Raw genomic sequence first — 26,836 nt, forward strand, 5'->3', positions numbered from 1 at the left:
CCTCGCACTTCCTGTAGCTGAATAACGGGTATCTGATAGTCGAGGTAAACGACTATAGGGTTCTGTTTTGTTTGGATTATTTTTGGTGTAAAATAAGTTAAAACACATTTTGTTAATTGATTTTTTATCATTTTCCGGCCAGTATTTCCTAAAATTAAATCAGTTTTTACTCCAACTTTTAATCCATTGTCTTTGAATATTAGGCAGATTATTTCTTAAGCGATACCAGTTAGTGTAAATTTATGAGCATCCTGCCTGTGCAAATCCAATATGTTCGTTTAGATGGGTAAACAAAGGCATGCTAATTAATTGTTGCTCTGGAAAGGAGTAAATCAACAGACACACTCTTGTTAACCACACTTCAAACTGTCGCAGTGCAGATATTACACACTATCGCTTTTGTGTGGGGAAACTTAAAGGGCCGAAACGTCTTTTTGTGCTCGGCCCACACGGCGTATGCGTAATAAAATTGAATTAACGCATCCTGTGGCCCAAGGTCGCCCCAGGCAAGGGTACTGTAAATAATGCTGCCCCGTTTTCGAGTGTGTGAGCTAAGGCGAATGTTTCCTATTAATATAGACATAAATTCGGGGACAGATTGCGACACTAGCTGCAGCCCCGAGCCGATTTACCTTTGCCCCAATTATCAACTCAAATTTGATGTGAAGCACATTTCACATTGACAGGAAATCACTCCAGCACAAGGCTTAATATTATACGGCCAACAATTCGTAATGCAATTTTCATTTCATGTTTGTTTAACAGCTTCAAAGGGAAATGAGTCCTTGGCCTGCAGCTCAAAATTAGTTGGCTGCATTTAATAACCAGTGTGAAGTGCCCTGGATTGAATATAATTTGGCCATGTTATTGGTCGGATATATATGTGTATATATAATTTGCCTTTGCCCCATTAAACCCAAGGCGAGCTCTAATGAGGTATTTACAATTATGGAGAGCTGAAAGGGAATATTTAAGAGCCACATACATATTCCGAAATATGTTTCAAGCCGAATGCTACTTTGTAATTGTGGTGCCTGATTATGTCATTTGCCCCCGAGACACGTGCACAATTTGCCACACAAATCCGGCTTTTATTTATTAAATTTAACATTAAAGCTCCGCGCGTTTTTATCGCCACTATACGCACTTTCAATTAAGCCTAAATGCAGTTGATTAACAAATTCAATTTGCACGCCGCGACGGCGACTGCGGTCGAGCGTGAATTTTTCGCCGATGCAGCAAGACTTGCATAATTATCAGCGAGGCATTAAAACATTTACATTATTATCTGCGGGGCACTGCGTTAAAATTTAATTTATAATTTGCATAATGATAAATGAAGAGCGCTCTTGGCGGCGACTACAAATCAAGGCGGCCAAATGGCAAAAGTGAATTCACAATTCAGAAGCGGAGTCAAGTCAACGGGAAATGATTCATGGTCCCATTGTGGAGCGCCGGCTCTGATTTCGTAGTGAAAGTCAACCGAGTCATTTGTCGTCATAACTTTTGTCATTAAAAGCGGGGGGCGGCTCCTGCGCCGAGGAGACAGGGCGTGGCCGGTTACGTGCCGGGTGGACAAAGGCGGTCCTTTCAGTCGCAGTCCCTCAGCCCTCCGTCTCCCGTCTGTGTATACATTTTTCATAACATGCTAAACATATATACATTATATGTGGTTGTCTCGGGACAGCCGAGTCACGTTCCTTAATATGTCTGTGCATGCGACCGCCTGGATAAGTGTCCAAGTCCTTGTGTGGGTGCGAGTCTAACACATTTTTAATTTATTTTCATCCTTGGCAGCGTGGTGTGGATTTAGCCACAGCCTCAAGCAGCGGGTTAAGAGCCTTCGTGAACCCTCGAGTGCCGGTCAGGCACAGGCACAGGCTCAGTCTTAGTGCCAGTCCAAAACTGAGAGCTGTCCTCCCAAAAAGTGAACAATGCACACTTTTGTGTCCTTTGACTTTGTTTCAATTCTATAAAAATGCGATTTTAGTCCTCAAAAAACATTAAAAAAGTATGATACAATTTTAACAGATTTTCGATTTTAAGAACTCTATTAGTTATATTACTAAGAATCGAAGAATTGGAAGTTAATAGTTATTTCTTTATATTATACAAAGTCATGGCAACCTAAACATAATTTAATTTGCAAATTCATAAAATGTTCTTAAGGTTAAAAAAAAACCTTTCCCAAAAAAATTAATTTCTAGCTGATAGCATTTATTGTGGTTTTAAAAAACGTTTCTCTTTTTTTTCAAGGTTGCTAAAAAAAGTCATAATTATTACGTTATACATACTATTTAAATTATTTTAAATTTAGTAACCTACAAATTTGTATTATAATACAATATATTATATATTATATATTATAATTATAATTGTTTTTAGTTTTTATATAAAGTAATAAAGTAGGCAGTGCTTTTCAACTTCAAGAAATGACATATTTAAAATACATATCTTAATACAGTTCAAGCTACGAACTGAACCAGTCGAGTTGCACAAATTTATTTCAACAAAATAATCAGAATAATGGATAAATTTATCAAAAAGCTCGTTCGGTTGGTCTCCATGGAGTCTTCTTTTATAAGCAAGAACTATATAATCTCTGGATTGGTCTTGATCTTGTGGATTGCAATCTGTATTCGATTTTCTATGCTTGAACGCCTTCACCGTTTAAAAACTGCCATCTTGAGAAGCCTTTACAATTATGATGAGGAGGATGAAGGCCCCGACGATGAAGGATTTATAGAGGATGATGATCTGTTCAGGGACCTGAACCCGGAGCAGAGCGTTGAGCTACACCGTCGCCAGCGATTTGAGGCAGCTGCTGCGGTGTTGGAAAATGCGGAAAATAAAGAACGTAATGAAAGACCCAAAAAACGCGCACCAGCCAGGCGAAGGAAAACTATCAGTTAAACGTGCAGATAACGCAAAATAATATCAAATGCCTAGGAAACGTATCCAGTTAATTTTCATGTAACAAGAAATGTTAAAAATAGGACACCCTTGAAGCCCTTGACTTCCGTACCATGTCCAAATATCCAAACGAAATCAACTAAATACAATTCCAGGCCCAGTTGTAATCCTTTGAAATTAATTTGCTGCCATTGCCTTCGTGTCTGGGGTCTTACAATTCCGTTGGCCATTTTAATTGGTTTGCGAGCACATAAGCCGGCCATAAGTCGCCAGGTGGATCTCTGTGGGGCATGGGTAGAAATGGTTATATATATTTGTTCAGCTGGCTGGAGCCAAGAACCAGAAAGGGGCAGTTGGCCCACGGCCTGCACAATTGTGGCGAATGGAAGGCGCTTAAGATTAAAAAGCGTCACGGGAACTGAATGCGATGGCAAAACCACAAAGCAAACACAAACACAAATAGAGAGATGAGAGGGTATGAGGAGGTTTAAAGGACTTCTGTGGGTGCAAAAAAGTATGTATAGTAATAACTAACAGGGTATTCGAGGCTGAGCCTGAAAAAACATTGACAGTTTGCTGAAAAAATCAATATTGTGAGAATATCGAATATTATTATTATGTTATTATTTTATTTTTATTTTAATTTTCATAATTCATTATTTTTTTGTTATTATTTTAATTTTAAATGTAATTAAAAAATAAGCACAATGTAAAACGCCTAAAAAAAATGTTTTTCATTATAAAAACTTTTAAACTTATTTAATCTGTAAAAGGTATCATTTAGTCGACTTTGCTCTAGCTTTGCTGCCGTCCACATGTCCAAAAGCAAACATTTTAAAGTTCAAAAGAAGGTCCTTAACCTGCAGCCGAGGGCGGATTGCACTTGCACTCACGTACATCACTCGCAGCTGATGTTGCTGTTGATGTTGCTGGTGGCTGGTTGCTGGTGTTGCCTTTGTGCAGTTGCAACTGCAGCTGCTGTGGGCTGCTAAATGAAGTGAGTGTCAACGCAAATGCAAACAAATGGGAGGAGCGCATAAAGCGAAAAGTAAAAGGCGTCGCAAATCAACAGAGGACTTCCATCAAGTGAGGCGACAGGAGCTGCCACGCCCCTTTTGCCCCCTTTGCCCCCGGCGACTCTCCATTTCGACTCCAATTCCCCGGCCAGACAAATGAGGTCAGTGCTCCAGGCTAGCATTCCCATTGTAGTTTAGTTTTAATAATATTAATGTACACTAATGTGCAAAAAAATACATTTAAATATTTCTCGTTGAGTTGGGATGCCACAAAAGGTGTTTTAATAAAAGTTCTAAAGAAAGCAAAGTGTTATTACTATTCAAATAATATATTTTTAACCATTTTTAGAAAATGCATTTCCTTTTAAGTTTACTTCACGTGAATTAAAATAATAAAGTAGTGCTGGGCCGATTAAGAAACAGGGCAAAGAATAAAGTTATAAGTTATTCAAAATAATTAAAACTTTAAAATGCTTTTTAGCGATGATTTAGCCACTTAAGGATTTTTTTAAAAGCTCCTTGAAAGTTATACGGCGCTCTTACTCTTTGTTGTGCCATCTTCAGACTCTCCTACACCCCCTAAAAACAAACTTCGCCATTTGCATTTGGCTTATATGCATGGGTAATTATTTCTTGCCTTGCATTTTCCATTTCATTAGTTTGCCAGGACCCGTTGAGTTTTTCATTGTTTGCTGCTAGAATGAAATTTTTAATTAAGAAAGCAAGCAGAATGGAGCGAAGACTTCGAAGTTCGATGAGTGGCCGAGGCGAGTGTACGTATTTTATGAGCCACCAAAAACTTGGTCAATCGAGCTGCGAGCCATTTGTTGGTTTTTCATAAACTTTATGCATTTGAGCTCCTCGAAGCGAGAGTTCGCATTTTGTTTTAATTTATTTCCTCTTTTTAAAGCTCATTAAGCGCATTTGCACGCTGCTGTGCATCGATTAACAATGGAAATAATATAAATTAATCTTATAATGAATTTGTATTGAATTAATATTAAATTTAGTTGGCATTATCATGTACGCGCCAAAGTCAAACAACAGCGAGAACAAAAATGATTAATTCCATCAGGACTTCATGCTGCAACGCTTTGGTGGATTAAAACATTGGGCCATTGTTCGATAAACATCATAAATAAATACGAAAGGCCAAATGCAAATAAAGGGGAATATCCACATTTGCAAATTGACAGGCTAAATAATTGCTATGTGACCCGAGCTCTTTAACAAAAGCAACTTATCCTTTTCTACCTTAGCTCGAATAATCACTACATATCCTTTTCCACTTTCCGTTTTTTTCATTTAATATAACATTTAAAACAAATATTGCAAATATTTATCTTAACGTAAGGCTCTTAAACATTTCACTTTGGCAAGTTATTTCAGAAACAATACCATAATTGCACGATAGATATAAAAAAGCCTTTCCTCTCGGCTTGCCTTTTTGCATACAAATTAAATATAATTGATTTTCATGGCATTCTGCTATTTACATAATAATAAAAATATTTATTTCATTTTCCGATACGTTGACTTTTGTTCAATTTCACTCTACTGCGCATTATTATATTATTTTGTGTCCTTTGTCCTCTGCCTCGGCTTATTATGCCATCTATGCGGTGTCTAGCTCGGGTATTCCATCGCAGATATCTGTGAACGTCGCGAGCTCGCTTTACACAATGGTGTGAATTTTTAAATTGAATAAATGGCAAATTGCATACCGAAAAGGGTGTGCCAATGGGTGGGGCTCACGTGTCGCCTGGTATTTGCATTTGGTTCGGTTCCACGACTCTTTTCGCGCCAGCAGACGGCTCCTTACTAACCCATTTCAAATCCCTGCTCCGGTTGCTCCGGCTTACACTGCATACATCTGTCTTGTGTTCCTTCGCAGCGTATTATTTCGTTGCATTCTCTGCTCTGAAAGGACCATTCGTGTGGGAGCATAAATGAAAGGATATTCTTGGTGTTCCGGGGAAGTTTATAATATTTTGGGTATAAAAAAAGAGTCTTTGCTTACTGCCCTTTCTCAAAAGATATGTTCTACCGTAGGGGCTTTATCGGAGATTTTCTTTAAATACAACTTCCTTTTAAACTAAAACATAATAGCATTTCGAATATATTTGAAAATAACTTCCATATTAATTTAATTAATTAATCTGTATTTTAAATTTATAATTTAGAATATTTTATTTTGTATTATTTTCCGAATATTTTGTGTTCTTTGTGTCTTATTTTTCTTTTTATTTGATATCTTGAATTTTTTAGTAAAAACTTTTGTGGCGACCCTATATACCTGTGTCGTATTCGTTTTCGTTTTCGCATTTGTGCCAAGCAAACTCATTCAAGTGGCATTATAAACTAAGTTAAAGCGACAATTTCACCCGTACCTTATTGCTTGTTTGTTTGCATTCGCTTGTCGCTGCAAATCGAAGTTCTGTCGTTGCCATGTGCAAACCGTTTCACATTCCAAGCCCTTTTTTCCGCCCCCTTTCTGATTGTGTTTCCTGAATGGACCGTATCAAACATATATTTGTTTCAAGGGCTAAAAAAAAACAGTTTAAAATTGACTACTTACTAATGTAAAGCTGCTAAAATATCGACTGAAGTCGACTTTGGGTTTATACTATCGATTTTTAATCGACTACCACTATTTGAGAAAATGGCGAACCTTTTACGGCACATTTAAATAGTTTTGTGCTGATATTCGTTCCAAAAAACATTAGGTCGTTTTTCTAACCTTATTTTGCATTTAAAATGTACATGTATTGCAATTTCGAGTGCTAATTTTAATTGGTGGAAAATAAAATGTTGGATTTTTTTCCTCTTAGGTTTTACAAGCGAAAACTCTTGACTTGCCTTAAAGGTTGAGCAATGTCTGAGTGGAAAATACACATGTTTAGAAAAGATCGCTGGCACTTCACTTTGTCTCAGTCGGCAATTAGGAGGCACATTAATCATCCGCCACGCTGCCAATAAACTTGTTGAGGGCATGAATCAGCGACAGTTCAACGACATTAGTCTTTTGTTTCTTCCACTGAAAAAAGAGTTGAAAATTGACATTTAAATTTTCTTTCCCCTAGTTTAAAAAGAAATAAATGGGGTTTATACATAAAATCATTTAAAATCATTTGTTTTACTTTTTAAACCCAGAAAATAACTACTAAAAATGTTTTAAATCTGAGAATCTGACAAATATTAGTCCTTTTTTGTAAATGCTACCACAGTGAACCCTCATTATTCAAAGACCATACATAACAGTGAACATTTTCTGCTAGTGTTTCGCTTTAGCTCCCTCTCGGGAGGAGGTCCTTGTCTTGTTGACTCTGCATTATCTTAATTGTGGTCCGTGTAGGTTGCGGCACGTGTGGCGAACGCATGTGCGCTGCCATTTTCGTGTGCTCCGGCTGAAGTGCAGCTAATGACATTGTTTGCGCGCGATGATGGATCGTCATCGCCAGCTGCCGTGGCAAATCGCCTAATGCCGCAGCTCGTTCAGTTCGGCAAGGTTCCACCTGCTGGCCGGTTGTCAATCTGGTTTGCTTGTCCAAGAATGACACTTCGCTGCCTGCAGCCTCCTTCTTGGCTGCCCAGGCTCCTGCTGCTCCTCGCGATACTCCTCTGTCTGTTTGCAGGAACTGCGGACAGCTGTTGCCGATGCTGTCTGGGCGAGAGGTGCTCGAATCTAGCCTGCTGTGCCTGGTGCCCGAGGAGCGGAGTCCCGGCGAAGGGATGGAGTTTTCCACCTATTGACGGCTAGAAAAAATATCTTAAACAATCTAAAAAAAAACTTAATAACACTAGAAAATGAATAATAAGTTATTATTCAATTTAAACAATATAAAATTTTTCTTACATAAATATACAAATAGTTAAATTGGATTTTTATTTTAAAAAATTGCAGAATACATTTTTGAAATGTAAGCAAATATATCTGAGTAATACCTATTACTTTTGGACGCTATTTCTTTTAATTTTGAAACTTCTGTATAAAACAGTCAGTAAAATAGATTTCAAGAGGCTACATTTAAATACCTTAAGTTGTTTTGCCCTGCCGGACAAATCGTTCGAATTTTGAGCCATTTAAACTACACACAGTGTTCGCTTTACTTATGAAACACATTCTCACATTGCGACTGTGAGCTTCATAATTCGCATGCAAGACACATCAATTCATTGCCCGAAAAGCAGAAGGCTGACAGAGTGCTTTACCAGTGACCCACTCCGCCCTTCCAGTTTCCCAGTTTCCCAGTTCTCCGACTGTCGACTGGCTGAGTGACGGACTGAGGGACTTCCTGACAGCCAATAAATGTCACTTTGGCCAGGCTGATGCATGAATACATCCGTCGCCCGGTTTGTCCCCAAACAGGACCTGGGAACTCTCCGAAGTGGCAGCTTATAAAGTCCTGCTGTGTCGCCCAGATAATTGACAGCGATGTGACGAAGAAATTGGAGCAGACAGTTGCCTAGATGCGAATTTAAAGGTAAGCAGCTGCAAATGACTCAGTTTCCATGTCAGGAGCAGGCAGAAGTATCATATGAATGGCATGGCTATTAGGGAGGACACTTGCCAGACAATGCATGGTCGCCAGAAAGTTGGTCAAGTCATCGACATGTGGATGAGCCATGACAAATAGTCAAATAGCCTCTTCACTTGCTCTCTAATTGCCAAAAAAAAATAAAGAATCGGCAGTTAACAGTCAAAGAGCAGAGGTCAGCGAAAGTCAAAAGTCTAGACAGCCGACAAATGTTACTTGCGACTCCCCCCATTAAGCTGCTCCAACTGCTGCCATAATCTGCTCCATTGGTTCGGGGATAATGTGAAAACGAATGGGGATATGGATATGGATGTGGATATGGTAAACCGTTTAAGGGGTCCCGTAAATCCGATTAACTATGGATGCGAATGGCATGGGAGAATATGAGATATGAAATTAATTCGGTGTACCATAAAACACACGTCAGAAACTCATTTGGACAGCAGAGCTCCGTGAAACACGGAGATCCGCGTAAGCGTTAAAGCGCCGACATGACTGCGGACAGGACTCTCGCACGAGGACATCCTCGGAACAGGACCTGCGCTGAGGATGCGATGGCTTGGCCATGCGGCAAACCAAATATTAGCTCTACAGCTGCACAGTTTTTCAATTAAATTCGCCGAATGCTTCTTCAATCGTGCATTAAAATGAAAATTTAATCACGGCAACGGCTATGGTTGCGAAATGAATCGCATTCGCTGAACTGACCGACCCCACGACACAAGATGGCGAAGGAGAAATGTGAGGCAGCCGCCAATGGGGGCGCATACGTATTGTGAGGAAATATGTAATTAAATTCCTCCTCGCTTGTCATGGCCTCGCCCGGTCACGATGATGGTTTTTATTAAGGCATCAAGGGGTAGTAGAGGTACTGCTCCCTGCCACTGGCCACTAAGCAACTGGAATGTAAATTACTAAAGCATTAACTGGGGATAAGCTCTCGCTAGAAAGACCCTTGTTTAGTTAGGATACTATATGTTTTGAAAAAAATGTAAGAAAGGAGTGAGTCCTTGTGCGGAATACAAATGTCATCTTGTTAGCTAATAGTTAGAAAAATCAACACATTAGTATAGTACAAAATGTTATTCATTATTAATACTAATGTTATTATTATCTCTAGGACTTTGAAACTTCTTAAATTTGATTTCAACCCCATTAAAATTTATTTCCTTAACAACATCGAATAATAATAATATTAATACAATAAATAATATAATAATAAATATATTATTATTTTTTGTATAATTTTAATTAACTTTGTAAGATCCCATATTATACAAGATTTTGGAAGTACAATTTTCTTAAATTAAATGTCAATAAAAAAATTAACAAAACTTATTTTAAATGATGAATAAAATGCTCAGCTACATTTAAGAGAACTTATTAAACAAACTTTTTAAGAAGCTTATTTAAATATAATATTATGTAAACTTTTATAAATTAAATGTGGATTAAAAATGAACAAAACTGATTTTAAATAATAAAATACTCCCAGAAAACTTAACGAGACTGTTACAGCTTTTCACACGTTTGTTATCCCCCTTGCTAATGGGTAACAATTAATCGCTACCATGTGCTATTTTCCTCACGTGCTCGTTCATTATTTTAAAATGCGCATCACAAGTGTTGGATATATATTTGTTTATCGCTGGCTCCGACTTGCAGCCCGTTTAAAATGGCTGTGGCAAGACTTTGACCACACGCCCACACATTCAAGCTGGGAAAAGCGGGAAAAGCGCGCGCACACACGATTTTCCACGCTGATAGAATGAATGGAAATAAATGAATGAGGAATTTCACTTACCCCCATCCACATTCACATCCACATAAACATCCGCATTCATGTCCATGGCTGCAGCTTTCTTATCGCTGCGCTGGGCTGCGCGCTGCATTTATATTTAAATGTATTTAAACGACCGACAATTTGAGAGCATCGTCGTTGTCAGTGGCAGAGCTCCGTGGTCCGGACTGCGGACTACGGAATACGGACTCCGGAGTCCCCTCATTTGTAGTCCGGCCAAGGAGCCAAGGAGAAGCCCGACCCAGGACGAAGAAGGATCCGCCTCCAGCTGCAGTCCCATTTGTTTGTGCCCTCCCCGGCTTTGGCTTTGGCTTTCTCTGGCGTTTTTGGCTCCGGCTGCTCGGGCTGAGATAAAAGTAAATATGTGGCATTGGTTGCGGCCTGGCGGTTTCATTTTGGCTCCGCTTCGGTTTTCGGACTCGCTTGTTTTCCGCCGGAAATGCGTTCTAGCGTAATTTTTAATTTATTCGCGCTCAGCCCGGACCGGGCGCACTTAATTAATATTTCGAAAATATTTACATTTGCTATGGAAACCTAATTTTAGAGTTCGAGTTTCAATAGGCCCGGCAGATTATGCTTTCGCTTGAATAACATTCAAATAAATATTTTTTTACTGCAAGAAAAATCTACATCGGGCATTGAAAGGTAAAACAGCTTTGATGTTATGTGACATAATTTTTGCCTTGATATGCGGGCACCTCAATTTGATATGCTCGTAATGTAAGCAACAGGCCAGTTTGAATTTCTAATGTGTCTATCTCCCTCCCACTCACGTAATTTGAGAGATTTCGGTAAAAACGATATGCGTATGCAATACCAGAAGTTTACCATGCGCATAGCGCATAACACTACATAAGTTGCTCAGCTATTGCTTAGTTGGGTTCGACTCTTTCAAAATCCAGCTCATTTTGTCGAAAAGTTTGGCACATTGGAAACTAATTTGAGCTCTGCAATGGAAAACAAGTTTCTGGCAACTTTCGACACATCCTTGAACGCTCCCGCTGCATTTGAAATGTGAATTTAATAATTTCGGGGTTTGGCAGCCAGCGCCAAACTAATTGCAGAATAAATACGAAAAATAGTAAATGCCAAACGCTTCAGCGAATATAATTAACTTTCTAAAAAGTAAATAGAATCCTGACGGCAAACTAAAGACAACAGCTGTTAATGAGTGGAGTTTCTGGCAACTTTGTGCCCCGGCAGCCGCAACTTTCAACAAGAAGTCATTGTTCCCTGGCCAAGTGCAACTACTCGTAATTTACGCAGCTGGCGGCACTCCCCCGCAATCGCTGCTGCCGCCCGTTTATGGCAAGTGGAAAAGTTGAGCTGAGTGAATCACCCAGTTCGCAAGTGGCTGCCAGTGATATGGCTAAGAAGTATTGATTCACCGTAGCACAAAGCCAAGTCGGGACTAGACCCGCTGACGCTAGAAGCCCGCCAAAGAAGCAGACGTCGCGCCGATGTCGCTGTCGCTGGCCATTCCCATTCCCCTTCCCCTTCCCTGTCGCACTTGCTGTCGCTTCCGTGGCCGTCGCCATGTCTGCTGCCACCAGCAAAAGCGGAAACGGAAGCCGCAGCAAGTGAAGCGGACTCCCAGGACACTCGCGAATCGATGCGACAATGCCCTGTCCCAAAACATGCATTTTACTTTAGGATAACAAAATAATAAATCCTCCAAAATGGTACATCGTTGTGATAAATCGTGTAAGTCCTTACCATTACTTTAAAATTTTTAAGAAAATTCCAAATATGTTAGGACTTTAACATTATTTTATTTCAAATTATTAGGTCCTAACTTAAACATTATTGACAGTATCCAATGAAACTCGATGTAACGATGATCAATTTGATATTATGTGGAATTAATTTTGACTTGCTATGCGGCATCTCATTTTGATATGCTCGAAATGTAAGCGACTGGCCAGTTCGAATTTCGAATGTGTCTTTCTCCCACCCACTCCTGTAACTTCGGGCGCTATCTCCCTCTATTTCGAATTCGAAGCCAGAAAATCTCCGAAAGAGAAAATAATATTATTTAATACCCATATTACCAGAATTGCATGATAACAACGATATGCGTAATTTGTTGTGAGTGGTTATATGGCCGAAATGTTAATTTGAAACCTCTCGCATAGCTAATATTCCTGGTTCCCTCGAGTAAGAGTACTTCGACCACAACAGCAGCAATCGGGGTACATAACTCGCAGTTTTTAGCCCTCGTCACTGTTGTTTTCCTGCCGCTCGCTACTCGCAGGCAAATGTTGGACATTTTTACGGTTTGGGAAGTGTCAACAGTGCTGTTGCTTGAAAAGAAAGGGGGGAAACGCTGTCAGTCCGCTCTAAGACAAACGCTTTATTTATCGTTTCCTAGGGGAGAAAACGAATACGAACATTCTCTAGACTATTGCCAAGCTGCCCGGAATTTTATAGCCAGTACAGGCAATTAGTAGTTTCAGTGAAAAAGACATCATCATCATTGGGTATTATTTCAACAGAAATACAATGTTGTATCGAATTTCTCTCATTGGGTTGGACATCTAAATGGAGTCGGAAACATTGCACTTTTCTTGGTCACGCTTCAACCAATTTCATTTCGCTCCCTGATATTTCAGCAATTTTGCACTGCTGCGGTGGAAAAATATGCTGTCAGCAATTGATGCTACGGCCACTGCTGCTTTTATTATCATCATCGGGCGAATGACAAACAAAATGCCGCAAAATTGTGTGAAATGCTTCTGAAATGGGCAATAATGGCATTAGGCAGCGCACAGCAAAAATGTTCAAAAAATACAGACCAAATGAAAATAATCGCAAATCGAATGGAAATATCAGACATATTTCGGATTAGTGTTCTGGTTGGGAAAATTTCAATCAGCTCTAAATGGTTATCAGTGTCCGAAAGCCTTCAACAAAATTATGGAATATGCAACATTTGAAACCACCAATCATGAAAATTGGCAATTTCGAGAAGCTCTCTCGACCAGATTGAGCGACTTGAGAGCTCTGTGGCAAGCATTTAAAAATTAAATCGAGAAAATACTAGCAGTCTTAAGCCGGCATTTGGCAGGAAAACAATGAAACTCGAGGCTCAAGTGCAGCAAAGCTCTTATCGGAAAAGCAGACAGTGGAAAATGGAGGGAAGGGAAAGTGCGGCGAAAGTTTTAAGCGTCTTTGCACGCATACAATTTCTCATGAGCAGCAAATACAATTGCACAATAAAAATTCACAGGACGAAGACAGGACTAAGAACGAAAAGCGGGCTGAGACAGGCAAAAGGCTTAAACGAAAGGGATTTTAAGAGCTTCCCGGCGGCAGCCAAAGGTTTATTTTTTGTTTCCTTGCATTAAGAGCAGAAAACTGTTATCCTCGCGCCGCCAAAAATGAAAAGGAGCCGTTGAAATTGAGGGGCTGTCGCATTCTCATAATGTCTGACGCGTTTTTCCAACTCCAGCAGCAGCTGTCATTCCATTAATGTTTTTATGGAGCTTCAAACTGTTGCCGAAATGAGTCCAACAAAATTAAAGGTAAAACGCCGAAACTTTGGCCATTAAACTGGAGGGCTTTCGAGTGGAAACAATGGAATTGACATTCATTTGATTAACTCTTTCAATTGCCAATTAAAAAGAAGATACTACAGAGGATATTTTATAATGAAAATCAAGAAAAATACTGGGCTGCTTTTGCTGACCCTTCGCTTGAATCTACTTCTATGTATCTCATTTTTTATTGAGTCAACTATAAAACACAGAATGGTAAATAAATTTTAATTTTAGTACTCGCAAATACATTATTTAAAGGATCTGGACAAAAGGAGGGGCGTAAGAGAAACGAAACGAAGGACAAAGCCAGGCTAAGCCATAAAAATGTGTATGGCAAATAAATTTTAAGTGAAATACTTGTAAATGAAAACAAATGTAGCACACATAAAACACAACAAAAGTGAAAAGAAGCAGTGAGGAAGAGGGAGGGGGGGGGGGCAGCCAATGGCTATGGGCCACAAAATTCTATATTACGTATACGCCATGTTCGTGTGCAACTGTGTGTAATAAATATTGCAAGGACACACAAATAAGATCGCCAAGGACATTGGGAAATGTTTGTCTTTCCCTGAAAAATTCGCCATAAATTCGAGGTTGGCATAGGCCCAGCAAAAGCGATATATATCGAAAATCAACTAAAAATGCCCAACAATGCTTTATTCAATTGCGAACAAAAGTGAGGGAAGGACCCATGCTTTTAATTGATATGCGCTCTCTGCGCGCCAAACATAAATTTTCCGCTTGTATAATTTATGCTAAAATAAACAGAAATTAATTTCATATTATTTTTGCCTTGTTTGCCGCCGGGCCAATCTAATTCCCATGGACAAACAGAAAATAAAAGAAAAATGCTGAGTAGAGAGCAAAAATCATATACATATTATCACAATTGCCGTGAAGCTTAAATAACACGTTTTTCAATAATTTGTTTTCTATTCACGCGAGCCCATAATATCGCTAAACATTTTATGTGCACTGTAATTGATATTAATTAAGCTCCAGCACGCTTCAATGTATCTTTACAACACTTAATTCTTTCGTCTAGTTGCCCAATTGGCCCACTTGATGCACACTTAATTTAAACGCACTTATTCCTAAATTCGCCATTGACTATCAATTTCATGAACTATTTATCGCTCAACCATCGGCCCGAACAAATTGCAAATTTACATTTCTAATTACGACCACAAACAATATCTGGCTGGCGAACTATTAGAAATGTAAATTTGACAAATAAATCCAAAGACAATAAATTGCGAAAAATAATATGTAGGTATATAAATACATAAATAAATATTTCATATGCTACGTTGGCATTAACAGCTGTCGTCTTTTATGCTCCCGCCACTGCCAATGAATATTCAAATAACAAACTTTAATCAATGCAATTTTTACCCAATCCTCCCAGATATCCAGATATAAATGAATATATCCCCGCTGCTGCTGCGGCCAACCGCAGTGGGACATAAATTCCATTTGTGTGACAGGTGAGCTGAGCCAGGCAAGCCGACCACAAAAGCGACAAAAGCAAACGTTTATCACGACTGTTTTGCAAATGATTTAGAAAAATAAAAAATACGCAGCTATAGCAACTATTGCAAACCGCAACGCAAGTGATATCAAAAAACTTTGAATTTATCATGGCCACAACCGAAAATGTTTTACCATTTTACGTTAAATTATTTTCAATTAGAGCATGTCATGAGTTTCATGCAAAAGTTGTCGTTCGCACAACATTGTTAAACTTTTTCATGTTGACAAGTGAACTGGGATCTCTCTTCAATTTTTTAGCCACATTTAAACTATGAGCAAAATAATATCTTTTTCACAGGCTTTGTCATAGATTTTGAGAAGTAAATAAATTTTGCACACAAAATTAAACACGCCGTTATTAAACCAATATGCGCATGGTAGTATGTCGTTTTTACCATGCAATGCTGGTAAAATTGATATTAAATAATATAATTTGCCGATTTCTCTGTCTTGATGCCGCATATTAAGTCAAAATTGATACAACATAATATCAAATAGAGCATCGTTTCATATCAAGTTTTTTTGGGTGTGGAAAAGTAATAGCTCACCTTCAAACTGAATTTGACCTCCATTTTAGTGGAGTACAAAACAGTAAGAAATATCGAGGCCAGACGGAAAATCCCTAGCCACAGCCAACTGCTCAGATGCCAAATTATAATGGGGCGCACATTAAGCGACACGTTCTCTTTATCATTTGCATGCTGGTGGCGTAATCACCAGAGAAAGCAAAGGGGAAGCCCACTCCGGTGGAAGTGGGAAAATCACAGGACATGGAGAAGGACTACGACCAGGAGCAGTAGCTGTGCGGCTGGAGCAGCAGCAGCAGGATATCCTGTCACGTTTTTAGTTGACTTGACTGCTCCGCGCCGTGGGAGTGTGTGCCGAGTACTTAACCGTTCAAGTTGCTCCGGCTTCGACTCCTCCGACTTTTACTCCGACTCCGGCTTACTCGCCTCTGGGCCACTGTCGTCAATGTCTGCGGTTGTTACTATGCCTGCACAGGGCAAAATAATATGAATTGGCAGATGCATTTGTTGTTACTTTGCAACTAACAACAAGAAATGAACTGGAGCAGAAGACGAAATTTGTTATTTGATGAAATTCTTATTTTATTATAAAGTCCTAAGAATACCAAACGCATTTGATGATTTCACTTTTGTGTAAGGATAACTATATCAGAACACCGATTTATCGCAAATGCAACAATGTCATTTTACATAAAAAAATCAAATTTTGTTTAATCGATGCTGTATCGATATTTTACGCATATCGATAAATTGATTAAATAGATTTTACCAGGGAACGTAACTGTTGTAAGTTTTATTTTAAAAATCACACTTTAACAGTTATTTTCTGATTTGTAAAGTAAAACTCAAAGAATAACTGTTATTTTTTGAGTTTTATAATAAAAGTTGACAAATAACAGTTATTCGTCGTGATCAAAATAAAACTCAAACTTGATTTATGGCGATTTTGTGGGTAAACAAAATTGTATAAAATATGCGCGGTTGCCTTTTTTAACAAATTTTTAGTAAGTTATAAAAAGCACGGGTATTATGTTTTTTTTTAATTATTTCATTTATTCAAAAATGTCAAGGGAATAACTGTTATTCATAAAAATCAACAAATAACAGTTATTTTTTGAGTTTTATTATAAAAATCAAAAAATAAAAATCATTACGGATTTGTAAACTACAATGGCTAATAAAAATTGTGGTGTATTTAAAAAATTTTTAGGAACCTTTTAAGTGCGTGATTTTTTTGTATGAAAAATTTACAATAACAGTTATTTTCGTTCCCTGGATTTTACTCAATCTCAATTTATTGATTTTTTTCTATATCTTGTTAGATTTTAAATATTTGGGACACATACATTTTTAAAAACTAATTATTTTTATGAAAAAATTTCAAAATATTGATGACAGAAATATTTAAATATTGTTACTTTAAAAATATTGATTTAATATCGAAATATATTTTGATATGACTTTCTTTCTTGATATCTTATTATAAAAGTTGTTAAGGCTCCTTCTTAAAAATATATGTCTACCTAATATTTAAAAACTAAGTAGATAAATTATGAATGAGTATGGTTTTCTGTTTCGGTGTAACTCCGGCTGGTTGGCTTGGCACCTTGCCTTGTAGTGGTGTGAAAATTAAAGGAATTCCGTTATTATTTTGCCTTTTTCCATTTTCCATTTTTGCCAGCCCCATTGCATGTGCATATTTTGTAGAGCACTTCGTCGCAAATTATGTCGGCGCAGCGCAGCAAATGCTGCATATGCATGTGGCATGGGGCCATGTCACAAGTGCTTAGTAGACTCATGACAGTTTCTTCTGCATAAACAACAACAGCCACCCTGTTCGCATCCACCCTCACTGGCTGTGGATGTAAATGTGGATGTGGATGCAACGTGCAACGTGCAAGTAATTTGCAAAGTAGAAGCTGCAAACGCCGTGTCCTGGTGCAACTTGCAGCTCGGTGGTGCAGCTTGCTGCGCGATGTCTTTTGCTGGCAGCTCATTATGAGGCGGCTTTTGTGCGGCTTTGATATATGATTATGACGCGCTGGCCTGGGAAAACATGAAAGAAGGAGTGGTTCCGCTACGCGTATAAAAGATTTGAATAAGCTTTCGGTTCTAAGACTTCTGTGGAAACATCGTGGCACAAGTTTCTAATGTCAACAACAAGAAGAGTGAAACAATACGTAGGTAAACATTGTTTAAACATATACGAAAGAGATTTTGTTAGTCGTAAAATATTTGGTATATATTGATTTATTAATTGTATTTATATATCATGTATAAATAAATGATTTCTTTGAGCGATAGTATCGATTGTGGGCTCAAACCATCGATGTATCCTAAATTTTGAAAACATCGATAGTGTCGTCGGTTTTTTTTTTACCAACCCTAGTAGATAGAAGGAATATTTTTTTAAATATATTTATTATTTTTATTGAAAGCAATAAATATTTTGAAAGCAATGAATATTTAGTACATCACATTAAAATATCGATTAAAGCTTACTTTTTTGATTTTTAATAAATCCACTTATGAATGATGCATCAACTGCTCCTGACTTAGACCAGCATCATCAAGCATTTATAGACAGAATACAGAGTGATTTGTGGGCATGAAAAAAGCTTTTCTATGGGAAGGTAAACGATAAAAACCGATGAGAGAAGGAAGAGCAGCAGACGAAGCATTTGCTGCAGGTTGCAGCCAATCGAAAAATGTCACCAAAAAATTGGAGGGACTGAGCTGCGCTAAGCTCTCGAATTTTCCCCGCTTTTTTTTACCCATTCCCTTAGGGTTCTCTGCCGTCTAGACGGCATTTGTCATGCAGCCAAAGATACATTTGTTTGACTGCGGCCAGGCGACAAATACGGCCAGAAATATTTATGCCGGGCCGCAAACTGGCAAACTTTAAAGTCCCTAATCGAAATCACCTTTGACTTCTGGCCAAACATTATTTGCACACGCTTCTCGGCTAATTACAGGGCAGCCGTGACTCAGCTCATTAGCGGTGGCCCTTTGGGTATTGGTAGTTAATTTAAAATCAAAATGGCAGGCCTCTAAGCGTAATTACGGGGGAACGGGTTAAAGTGCAGGTGGCAATAATTGAAAAACTTTCGGCCAGCCTACTAATTAAAAGTTTTTCGGCCCAGTCATAATCAGGAGCTGAAGGAGGAACAGGAACTGGAACTGGAACAGGAACCGAAATGGGATTGGCACTGGGAATTGAAGTTTATTAAGATGGCGATGGGCATTGTGCCGCTGATGTTCATGACTGGCGCTTATTAAATTAAAACTTTGGGGCTGGCTGTTAACACGATTAGGCCAAGGACATCGAGAGTGGGAGTGGGGCTGTGGGTGTTGATGGCTGACTTATGGCCACCATTTGCGGCAGGACGAGTATTGATGGCCACCTCTGTTTTGCAACTAAAACCGCTGGCAACCGAGCATTTCATTGTCTCTGATGACATTGGATAACTGCAGTTCAATGCCTAAGCGGCTGGCTGGGAAAGGGACTAAGGACGAAGGACTCCTCCCTTTAATCTCCCGGGGAGAAGTTCTTCTGCTGCTTGTGGCATGACTGCTAATGAAATTGTGCATTCAATCGAGTGGAACGATGGGAAAAGTCAATAAAATTGATGTAGCATAGAGAGCAAGGCGTTGCCAGAAAATGCACTCAAAGCGGCAGGGAAAAGAGGACTGAATATCTGGATATATATATATATCTTTTTAGAGGGGCAGGGGTCGAGGTCCACTGCCAAATGAACTTGCCGGCACAAAATGGAAATTGTTGATGGGGGAATTCGAAATGCAAAAAGCGCACAAAGCCCAACTAGTTCGGAATTTCAGCAGTTCAGCAATGCAATTGCAATCAGCAAAAAGTGGAGCAAAATTAGACTAATATTAAGTATGCGACCCGTTTGCCAACGACATTTAAAACGGGATGAAAATATCTAAATTTAACAAGATATATAGAAAATATATAGAATGATTTTCAACAAAAGAAATATTTTCAATTATTAATGCCAAACTTGAGCCCCGCTTTGTTTCATTAAATATTTAAAGGCTTTTGAGCTCAGACCTCACAATACATTTTTTCCTTTCTTTTTTTTCCGAATATTTTTGCGTCTTTTCATATCTGGATATTTTTTCTGTAATTTGAAGGATGGCCAAATAGAAGGCGCCGCGGTGACCCAACTCAACCATGGCTTACACAATCGGCAACGGGAAAACGGCAAGTGCACTTAGCTAATAAATCTTTAATGCTGCCAACATTTTCTGCAATGGCGGGCATTCGTTTCAAGGTTGTCCTTTCAAGTGCCAGTGGATGGTGGATGCTGGATGGAGGATTTCCCCGACGAGGAGGAGGCGATGGATAGGAGGAGCACTGGGAACCAGAAGGAAAGCGCGAGTGCTGTCAAAAATCTTTCTTGAATAATTTGTGTGCGATTCGGTGGCAGTTATTTTCATTTTTCCACTCCTCATGCCGCCTCGCGCTGCTAACCTTCGTCAGTAAGCCAATTATGGTATTAAAAAAAGCGTAAAGATGGAAGGCATTAAGAATGTGCACGGGTCCAGGGAAATGGCAAGATGGCAAGGTCGGGTCACAAGTTGGCCGCCTGTCGCCAGTCGACGGACTGCATTTAAATGTAAATTGAAATTAATTTCCCTGGCAGAAGCAGAAGAAGCATAAAATGGCCATCCAGCCAGCCTCACCTGACCTGGTTAGTTTGATGTGGGTTTCCGTTCCTCCTCCTCATGCCAAACTGGGGCGGGTACAATGTACATATCTCAAGTGGGGGTCAAACTATTGACGATTCTGACACTTGACAGCCATCAAATTGAATTTACACACAAAAAAAATCGATATGCGCATGGTAAATTTCTGTCAGTTTCAAGGTAATTTCGAATTACCTAATTTCGTAGATTTTCTGATTTCGAAAAAGGGAGGAGAAAGACATATTCGAAATTCGAACTGGCCTATTGCCTAAATTTCGAGCACATCAAGTCAAAATTGATACCGCATAACGTAAAATCGATCATCGTTTCATGTCAAGTTTTTTTGGGTGTAATTTAAATTTAATGCACTCGACATTCGTACAGTCAGCTGGAAAAAGGCGCTTTTACTTCGCTCAAACCAACAGGCAGTGACAGAAAATCCCCCGGCTTCAAAAGGCTACTTGAAGTTAACTCCAGGATTCCCATTCTAATAACCCTAAGTGCTTTCAACTTTCAAATTGAAAAGTCAACAGAGGGCATTGCAAAATAGCACACAAAAGTGGGAGGGGCTGGGGATCTAAGAGGCTGTATAGCGCGACTTAAAATTACAAAAGATTAAAAAGCGAAATATAAATATTTATCTGCGGTGCGAGCTTGAAGTCGACAGGCTGGAATCGGCATGCAAAATAGTGCCGGGATATGGCCAGACCAAAGAAAGGCAAAGGTGTCCTTTGTGGCCGGCGCTCTGGACACTCTGAGCTCATGTAAATCCATTTTAATTAATTCGAGACAAAGGTTATTTCCCAGCATAATAATGAAGAGGGAAAAGGAAGAGGAAGGAGAATGGGAGGGTGAGGAGATCCCAGGACGAGAGTCCCTAAACCCTTAGGTGCGGCCGGATTTCGTAGAGGATTTGCATTTCATTTCAAGTGGATGAATGAATCTGAATTGTCGCTGCTTTCCTGTCGACTGTCTCAGCCGAGGAGGCTACAAATTAAAACTGAGCGATTAGAATAAATAGTGGCCGAGTCAAATTCGAGTCGCTGCTCGATCAAAAATGGCAAATTTTATTACATCAAATTGAAATGGCAAATGGGATTTGAATATTGATTGCAGCTTAGTTCCGTTGAAATCGGTCTATTTGCATATTGCTTTCAGCACGACACGAACTTTTCGAGCTTGACTTTTCCAGACGCCTTATCCGCTTTGCCCCGACAATGCTGCCAAATCAGCTTACCGAAATTACAGGCCACTCGGGCGTATGCTCGATGCGGCCCGGCCCGGCCCCGAAATCTGCACTTGCTTAACTACATTACGCTCGTTGCGCAAATAAAATAAAATTTGAGGCCCGACAAAAAGATACTGCAAAGTCAGGAAGGCTGCCAGGCTGAGGTCCGTAAAAGTTTTTGCTTTTGGCAGATAGAAACTGACTAAACCGATTCGGGCTCCTCCTTCACTGAACCACCGGGCAGCAATTTGGCCGGGCTCATAACAGTTGGGCCGGATCGGGCCATCATTTATGCCTTTGAGCGCATAATTGCCTTTAATTAAGGTGTATTGCCGACTCCTGCCGACCAAAGGGTCCAAACAAAAATTCGATATCGGGGCAGGACTTGCAAATTGCCAACTGCTGCTGCTGCTGCTTTTGCTGCATCGGCAGAAATTCCCCCAATTCGGGGCAAGTGTCTTTGAGCTATCATTAAACGCCAATCTGCAAATTGACAGCCTGCTAGTTATCCGAAATGAGCTGCATTGGCAGCCGACCAAAAGGGCTTGCCAAATGTAGCTGCTGCCATGGCTTTAATTTACTTGCGCCCGGGGGGCCGCCTTAAAATATTCAGCGATTAATGCTCAAAGGAAGATTGAATTAATTATTCGTTTCGGGCCTTTTATTCAACGGTATTCCGATGCACATTTTAAATTCATTCGCCATTTGCTGCAGGTTACATTTCGGCGGGGGGAACTTTTGCCAAGACAGCTGCGCCATGTGCATATGTAAATGCCTGTCTCCGGGCTAAACACGAGCAGGATAATCAAACACACACATACACAGGCAGCTCAGCCAGGAGCTTTGTTTGTTAATTAAGAGCCAGAAACAAAGTCATAAAGAAGACAGGAACATCACAAGTGGAACAAGGTGGGGGGAACAAAGGCGAAGAAGAAACAAAAAACCAGCAAACGTTTACATCTTCCGCCGCCGAAGGATCTAACACACTTTTAGGCTGTAAAATTAATTGAAAAGGATAACAAAATTAATTATGCAGATATATAACACATAAATAATTCATAAAAGATAAGAAAATATTTTAAATTTGACTCCTTGTTGAATTAATTGTTTTTATAGAATTTCTATTTATTTTTTAATAAATGGTACACCCAAAGAAAACTTAATACGAAACGATGATCGATTTGATGTTATGTGGTATCAATTTGACTTGTTATGCTCGAAATTTAAACAAAATGTTCTATGTAACTTTAGGCGCTACCCAGCTCTATTTCGAAATGAAAATTTACTTAAAAATGCACATGAAAATTCACTTAAGTTAAGATGGCGACTAATTACTTATTGCTTTCTATTTCGAAGTCAGAGAATCTTCGAGAGGGAGAAATTGCTGTTACATGGTAAAAACGATATGCTTATAAATACTTTTTTTATTTTGAAAGTATGTAAAATGTATTTATTTATATTCCACGTTTTTAGCCATGTTAACTAACCCTTGGTAAGTGTACGAGAGAAAACAAATGGTAATCAAAGCCATGTGTGCTGCATGAAAGTCCTTTCCTGCCAGCCCTGAATATGTAAACACGAAAGGACCTGCTGGAAATAAAAACTTTCTTGCGCTGTCGCCGCTGTTTTGATTTATTTAGTAATTTCTGAAAATATTGAAACCATCACTGTTTTGCGTTTAAAGCGATGCTGCGAATGTCGACGCACAGCGAATGTCACGTTATAATGAGGAAATTCGATTTCATTGTCACGCATTTCCAGTTGCAACGCATTCGCCTCGCTTTCCCCAATCGCAATCGCAAAAATTACACATACGCCCCGTGTGCGGCAAACGTGTCTGGGAATCCATTCTGGAGCACATCACTTAAAGTAAAACCGGGCCAGGAACACACGGCTGAATTTATTAATATATGCGCAGCGCGTTTTCCGTGGCCATTGGAGCGAAATGCCGTTCCTGATGGTCTCTGGACATGGACTCGAACCCCGCAGCAGAGTGTATAATTATGGATGTGCGTGTGTGCGTAGTTGTGGCTGCCAAAGGAGCGATTCCTTTGCGGAGAGCACAGTGCAAAAAGTTGTTTAATAAAATGTGGGTATTTAATATTTGCTTCTCAATGTTGATGTTTAATAAGCACTTCGAATATTATTTTACTTTATTTTGGTTTTTATTAATAAAATTATATTTTATAAAAAATAGGTTTTTACATGGAAAATATAAATCTAAGCAAGAGAGAACGCTATACCCGTTACTCACCTAAACGGAGTGCGAGGGAGATGAAGATATGCCGTAATCAAAGCTACTGGCTCCATCTGGCGTCTGTTTTAATTTTTTCTCATAGCTTTGTAGCAGGATGGCTACGTAGTAGTATGTATGTATGTATAAGTTATTGTATTCCTTCTAGAACATTCCTGAATATTCTTAGAGTACGTTGTTGTTGTTGTAGAGCTTACTCTCTCTCTTGCGATCTCACCACACTCACTCTCTCAGAGAGTCGGGGGTTGGTTCGAGTCGTGAGCTGAGAGCGAAGTTAGTTGAATGCCAGCAGTGATCCTGACCAGATAAAACTTGTGAAATAAAATAATAATAAAACTATAAACTATTTTGTGTAAACATATATTCTACTGTGTGGTATTTCATTAATAGGGACATATATCATACCCCTACAAAATCAGAAGTGGGCCGATCACGTGCCAAACAAATTAAAAACTACAAGTTTAAAAACTAAGAAAGTGAAACAATTTAATAAAACAAAATGGATTTGAACAAAGTATCGATAAAACAATTAAAAATATGGTTAAGTGTATTAAAATGTTCAACGACTGGTTCAAAACAGGAGTTGATTTTACGTTTAAACAAATTACCGAGCGAAAAACGCAATAAGTTTAACGAAATGAAGGAGAACCGAGACGGCGAAAGAAGTAAAGGAGAAGACGGAGGCAAAGAGAAATTCCAAGAACGAGACGGCGATAGAAGTAACTGCAAAGACGGCGGCATCGAGAATTTCGAGGAAGAAGACGGCGGCAAAAGTAACAACGAAGACGGCGGTAAAGAGGATTACGAAGTAGAAGAAGGCGACGAAATTAATAGCGAAGATGGAGAAGGCAAGAACAAAGTTGGCGAAAAGAACGACAAAGGCGAAGACGGTGAAAAAGTTCGGGAATATATACGCGAAGATGGAGAAAACGAAAGCGAAGCTGGCGAGGAAACAAGAGGTGAAAGAAGCTACGAAAGAGACGGCAAACAGAACAAAGGTGGAGGCAGAAATCGAAACTGTGCAGAAGTGAACATGCAGAACCAAGCTGGCGAAAAAGAAAAGATGGAGAACAATTTTAATCAAAGTATAGACATTTCTTTGAGAATGGCTACGCAAGTGTTGTGTGAGTTTGCGGGCGAATCATGTGCGCGCAAATGGATCACTCGGATATATAATATCGCAAGCATCTACGGTATAACCGGAAATTATATAAAAATGTTGATGATTAGCAAAATTAAAGGCAAAGCTAATGTTTGGTTGCACGCAAATGCTGGGCGTGTTTTGTTACCATTGGAGGAATTAACGGCTGAGCTGATCGCAATGTTTGGCGAAAAATCATCAAAGCTGGAGATAAGGCGCAAATTTGAGCATCGCAAATGGAGTGCAGGCGAGACGTTCGGGAGTTATGTTGACGACAAAATAATGCTTGCTCAGGGCATTAATATTGATGGAGATGAAATGTTGAGCTGCATCATCGAAGGTATTACAAATCAAGGGCTGCGCAATCTGGCGCACATTCAAAGCTTTGTGGATGTTGGGCACATAAAGCGAGCATTTGCCGATGTTAGATTGCCGAAATCTGTTGGAAAACCGATGACATCATTGGACTTCAAGGACAAGAAGGAGACACGATGTTTCAATTGCAATGCCAAAGGGCATTGGGCGAACGAGTGCAGAAAGTCAAAACGGGAGAAAGGATCGTGCTATGCGTGCGGCGAGATGGGACATTTTGTGGCGACGTGTTTGAAGAGCAAAAATAAGAACACAGGCAATAATAATTATGTAAGATACGTTGAAATCAATTTTATGAATGATATTAATACCAAGTTAACTACAGAATGTCTCATAGATACAGGGAGCCCGATTTCATTTATTAAAATATCAAAAGTACCAGAAAATGTTTGCAAATTACCAGTTTTAAGTTTATATCATGGATTAAATAAGAGTTACTTAGAAACCTATGGCAAAATATTGTGTTATGTTATGAAGAATTTAAATAAAATTCATTTTCATTTAGTTATTGTGGCAAACAAATCTATGAGTCATGATGTAGTCCTTGGAAGAGATTTTATGGAAGCATGCAATATTAATTTAAACCTCGACACTTTGAAAATGGTTACGGTTGAGAACATTGAAAACCCTCCAAATGTTAGTGATATTGTTAGAAATGTTAGAGAAGAAAATCAGATTGTTAGTGATATTGTTAGTCATGAAAACCAGATAGTTAGCAATGTTAGAGATAAAATTAGCGACAATAGGCAGATGATCAGAAATGTTAGTAAAGTTACAGATAAAGAAATAGTTAGGAATAGCAATGAAATAGATCTAGTGGCAAGGGAATTGTTTAATATTAATATTACAGATGAAAGTCCAGATTACAAAATTGGCAATGAAGTGAATTATAATGTTAGGCGTCATTTTATTAAAATGGTAGAAAGCTGTTATGTAAATAAACAAAGACCAAAGGAACCCGAAGTTAGATGTGTAATAAAATTAAGATTAGAGGATTCTAAACCTTTTAGTTGTTCGCCCAGACGTTTAGCTTATACAGAAAAAGAAAAGTTACAGGTTATATTAGATGAATACTTAAACGAGGGAATTATAAGACCAAGTCAATCGGAGTACGCATCTCCAATAGTGTTAGTAAAAAAGAAAACAGGCGACTTACGACTATGTGTGGATTATCGAAAACTTAATAAGACAATGGTTAAAGATAACTATCCTTTACCTTTAATTGACGATTTGTTAGACACTTTAGTAAATAAAACAATATTTT

General features: G+C 39.0%; 2 protein-coding genes and 2 long non-coding RNA genes across 10 annotated transcripts; 3 read left to right on the plus strand and 1 right to left on the minus strand.

The window, feature by feature from the left end:
- The first annotated feature begins 2,456 nt into the window (after positions 1-2,456).
- On the plus strand, positions 2,457-3,090 carry LOC108067449 (uncharacterized). The gene has a single exon (XM_017156459.3). It carries the CDS (start codon positions 2,527-2,529, stop codon positions 2,911-2,913), a length of 387 nt encoding a protein of 128 aa, XP_017011948.2. The 5' UTR covers positions 2,457-2,526; the 3' UTR covers positions 2,914-3,090.
- A 2,239-nt stretch (positions 3,091-5,329) lies between these two features.
- LOC138913323 (uncharacterized) lies at positions 5,330-7,877 on the minus strand. Of its 7 annotated transcripts, none has more exons than XR_011418985.1 (4): positions 7,070-7,877; positions 6,508-6,966; positions 6,226-6,436; positions 5,330-5,849 (listed from the first exon to the last, which is right to left on the minus strand). It is a non-coding gene; the product is annotated as an uncharacterized lncRNA (long non-coding RNA). The 7 variants fall into 7 exon arrangements; XR_011418989.1 differs by lacking the exon at positions 7,070-7,877 and having other exon boundaries at positions 5,330-5,582; positions 5,654-5,849; positions 6,508-6,762; XR_011418988.1 differs by lacking the exon at positions 7,070-7,877 and having other exon boundaries at positions 5,330-5,602; positions 5,654-5,849; positions 6,508-6,762.
- On the plus strand, positions 6,577-7,056 carry LOC138913325 (uncharacterized). The gene is made up of 2 exons (XR_011418992.1): positions 6,577-6,688; positions 6,761-7,056. It is a non-coding gene; the product is annotated as an uncharacterized lncRNA (long non-coding RNA).
- Positions 7,878-23,588: 15,711 nt separating the features above from the next.
- LOC138914831 (uncharacterized) lies at positions 23,589-26,458 on the plus strand. The gene is made up of 4 exons (XM_070219521.1): positions 23,589-23,894; positions 24,003-24,174; positions 24,229-26,334; positions 26,423-26,458. The coding sequence occupies exons 3-4, from the start codon at positions 24,559-24,561 to the stop codon at positions 26,456-26,458; spliced, it is 1,812 nt and encodes a 603-aa protein (XP_070075622.1). The 5' UTR covers positions 23,589-23,894; positions 24,003-24,174; positions 24,229-24,558.
- Positions 26,459-26,836: the final 378 nt, after the last annotated feature.

This window comes from Drosophila takahashii, chromosome 2L (assembly GCF_030179915.1).
Source record: "Drosophila takahashii strain IR98-3 E-12201 chromosome 2L, DtakHiC1v2, whole genome shotgun sequence".
Lineage (NCBI taxonomy): Eukaryota > Metazoa > Arthropoda > Insecta > Diptera > Drosophilidae > Drosophila > Drosophila takahashii.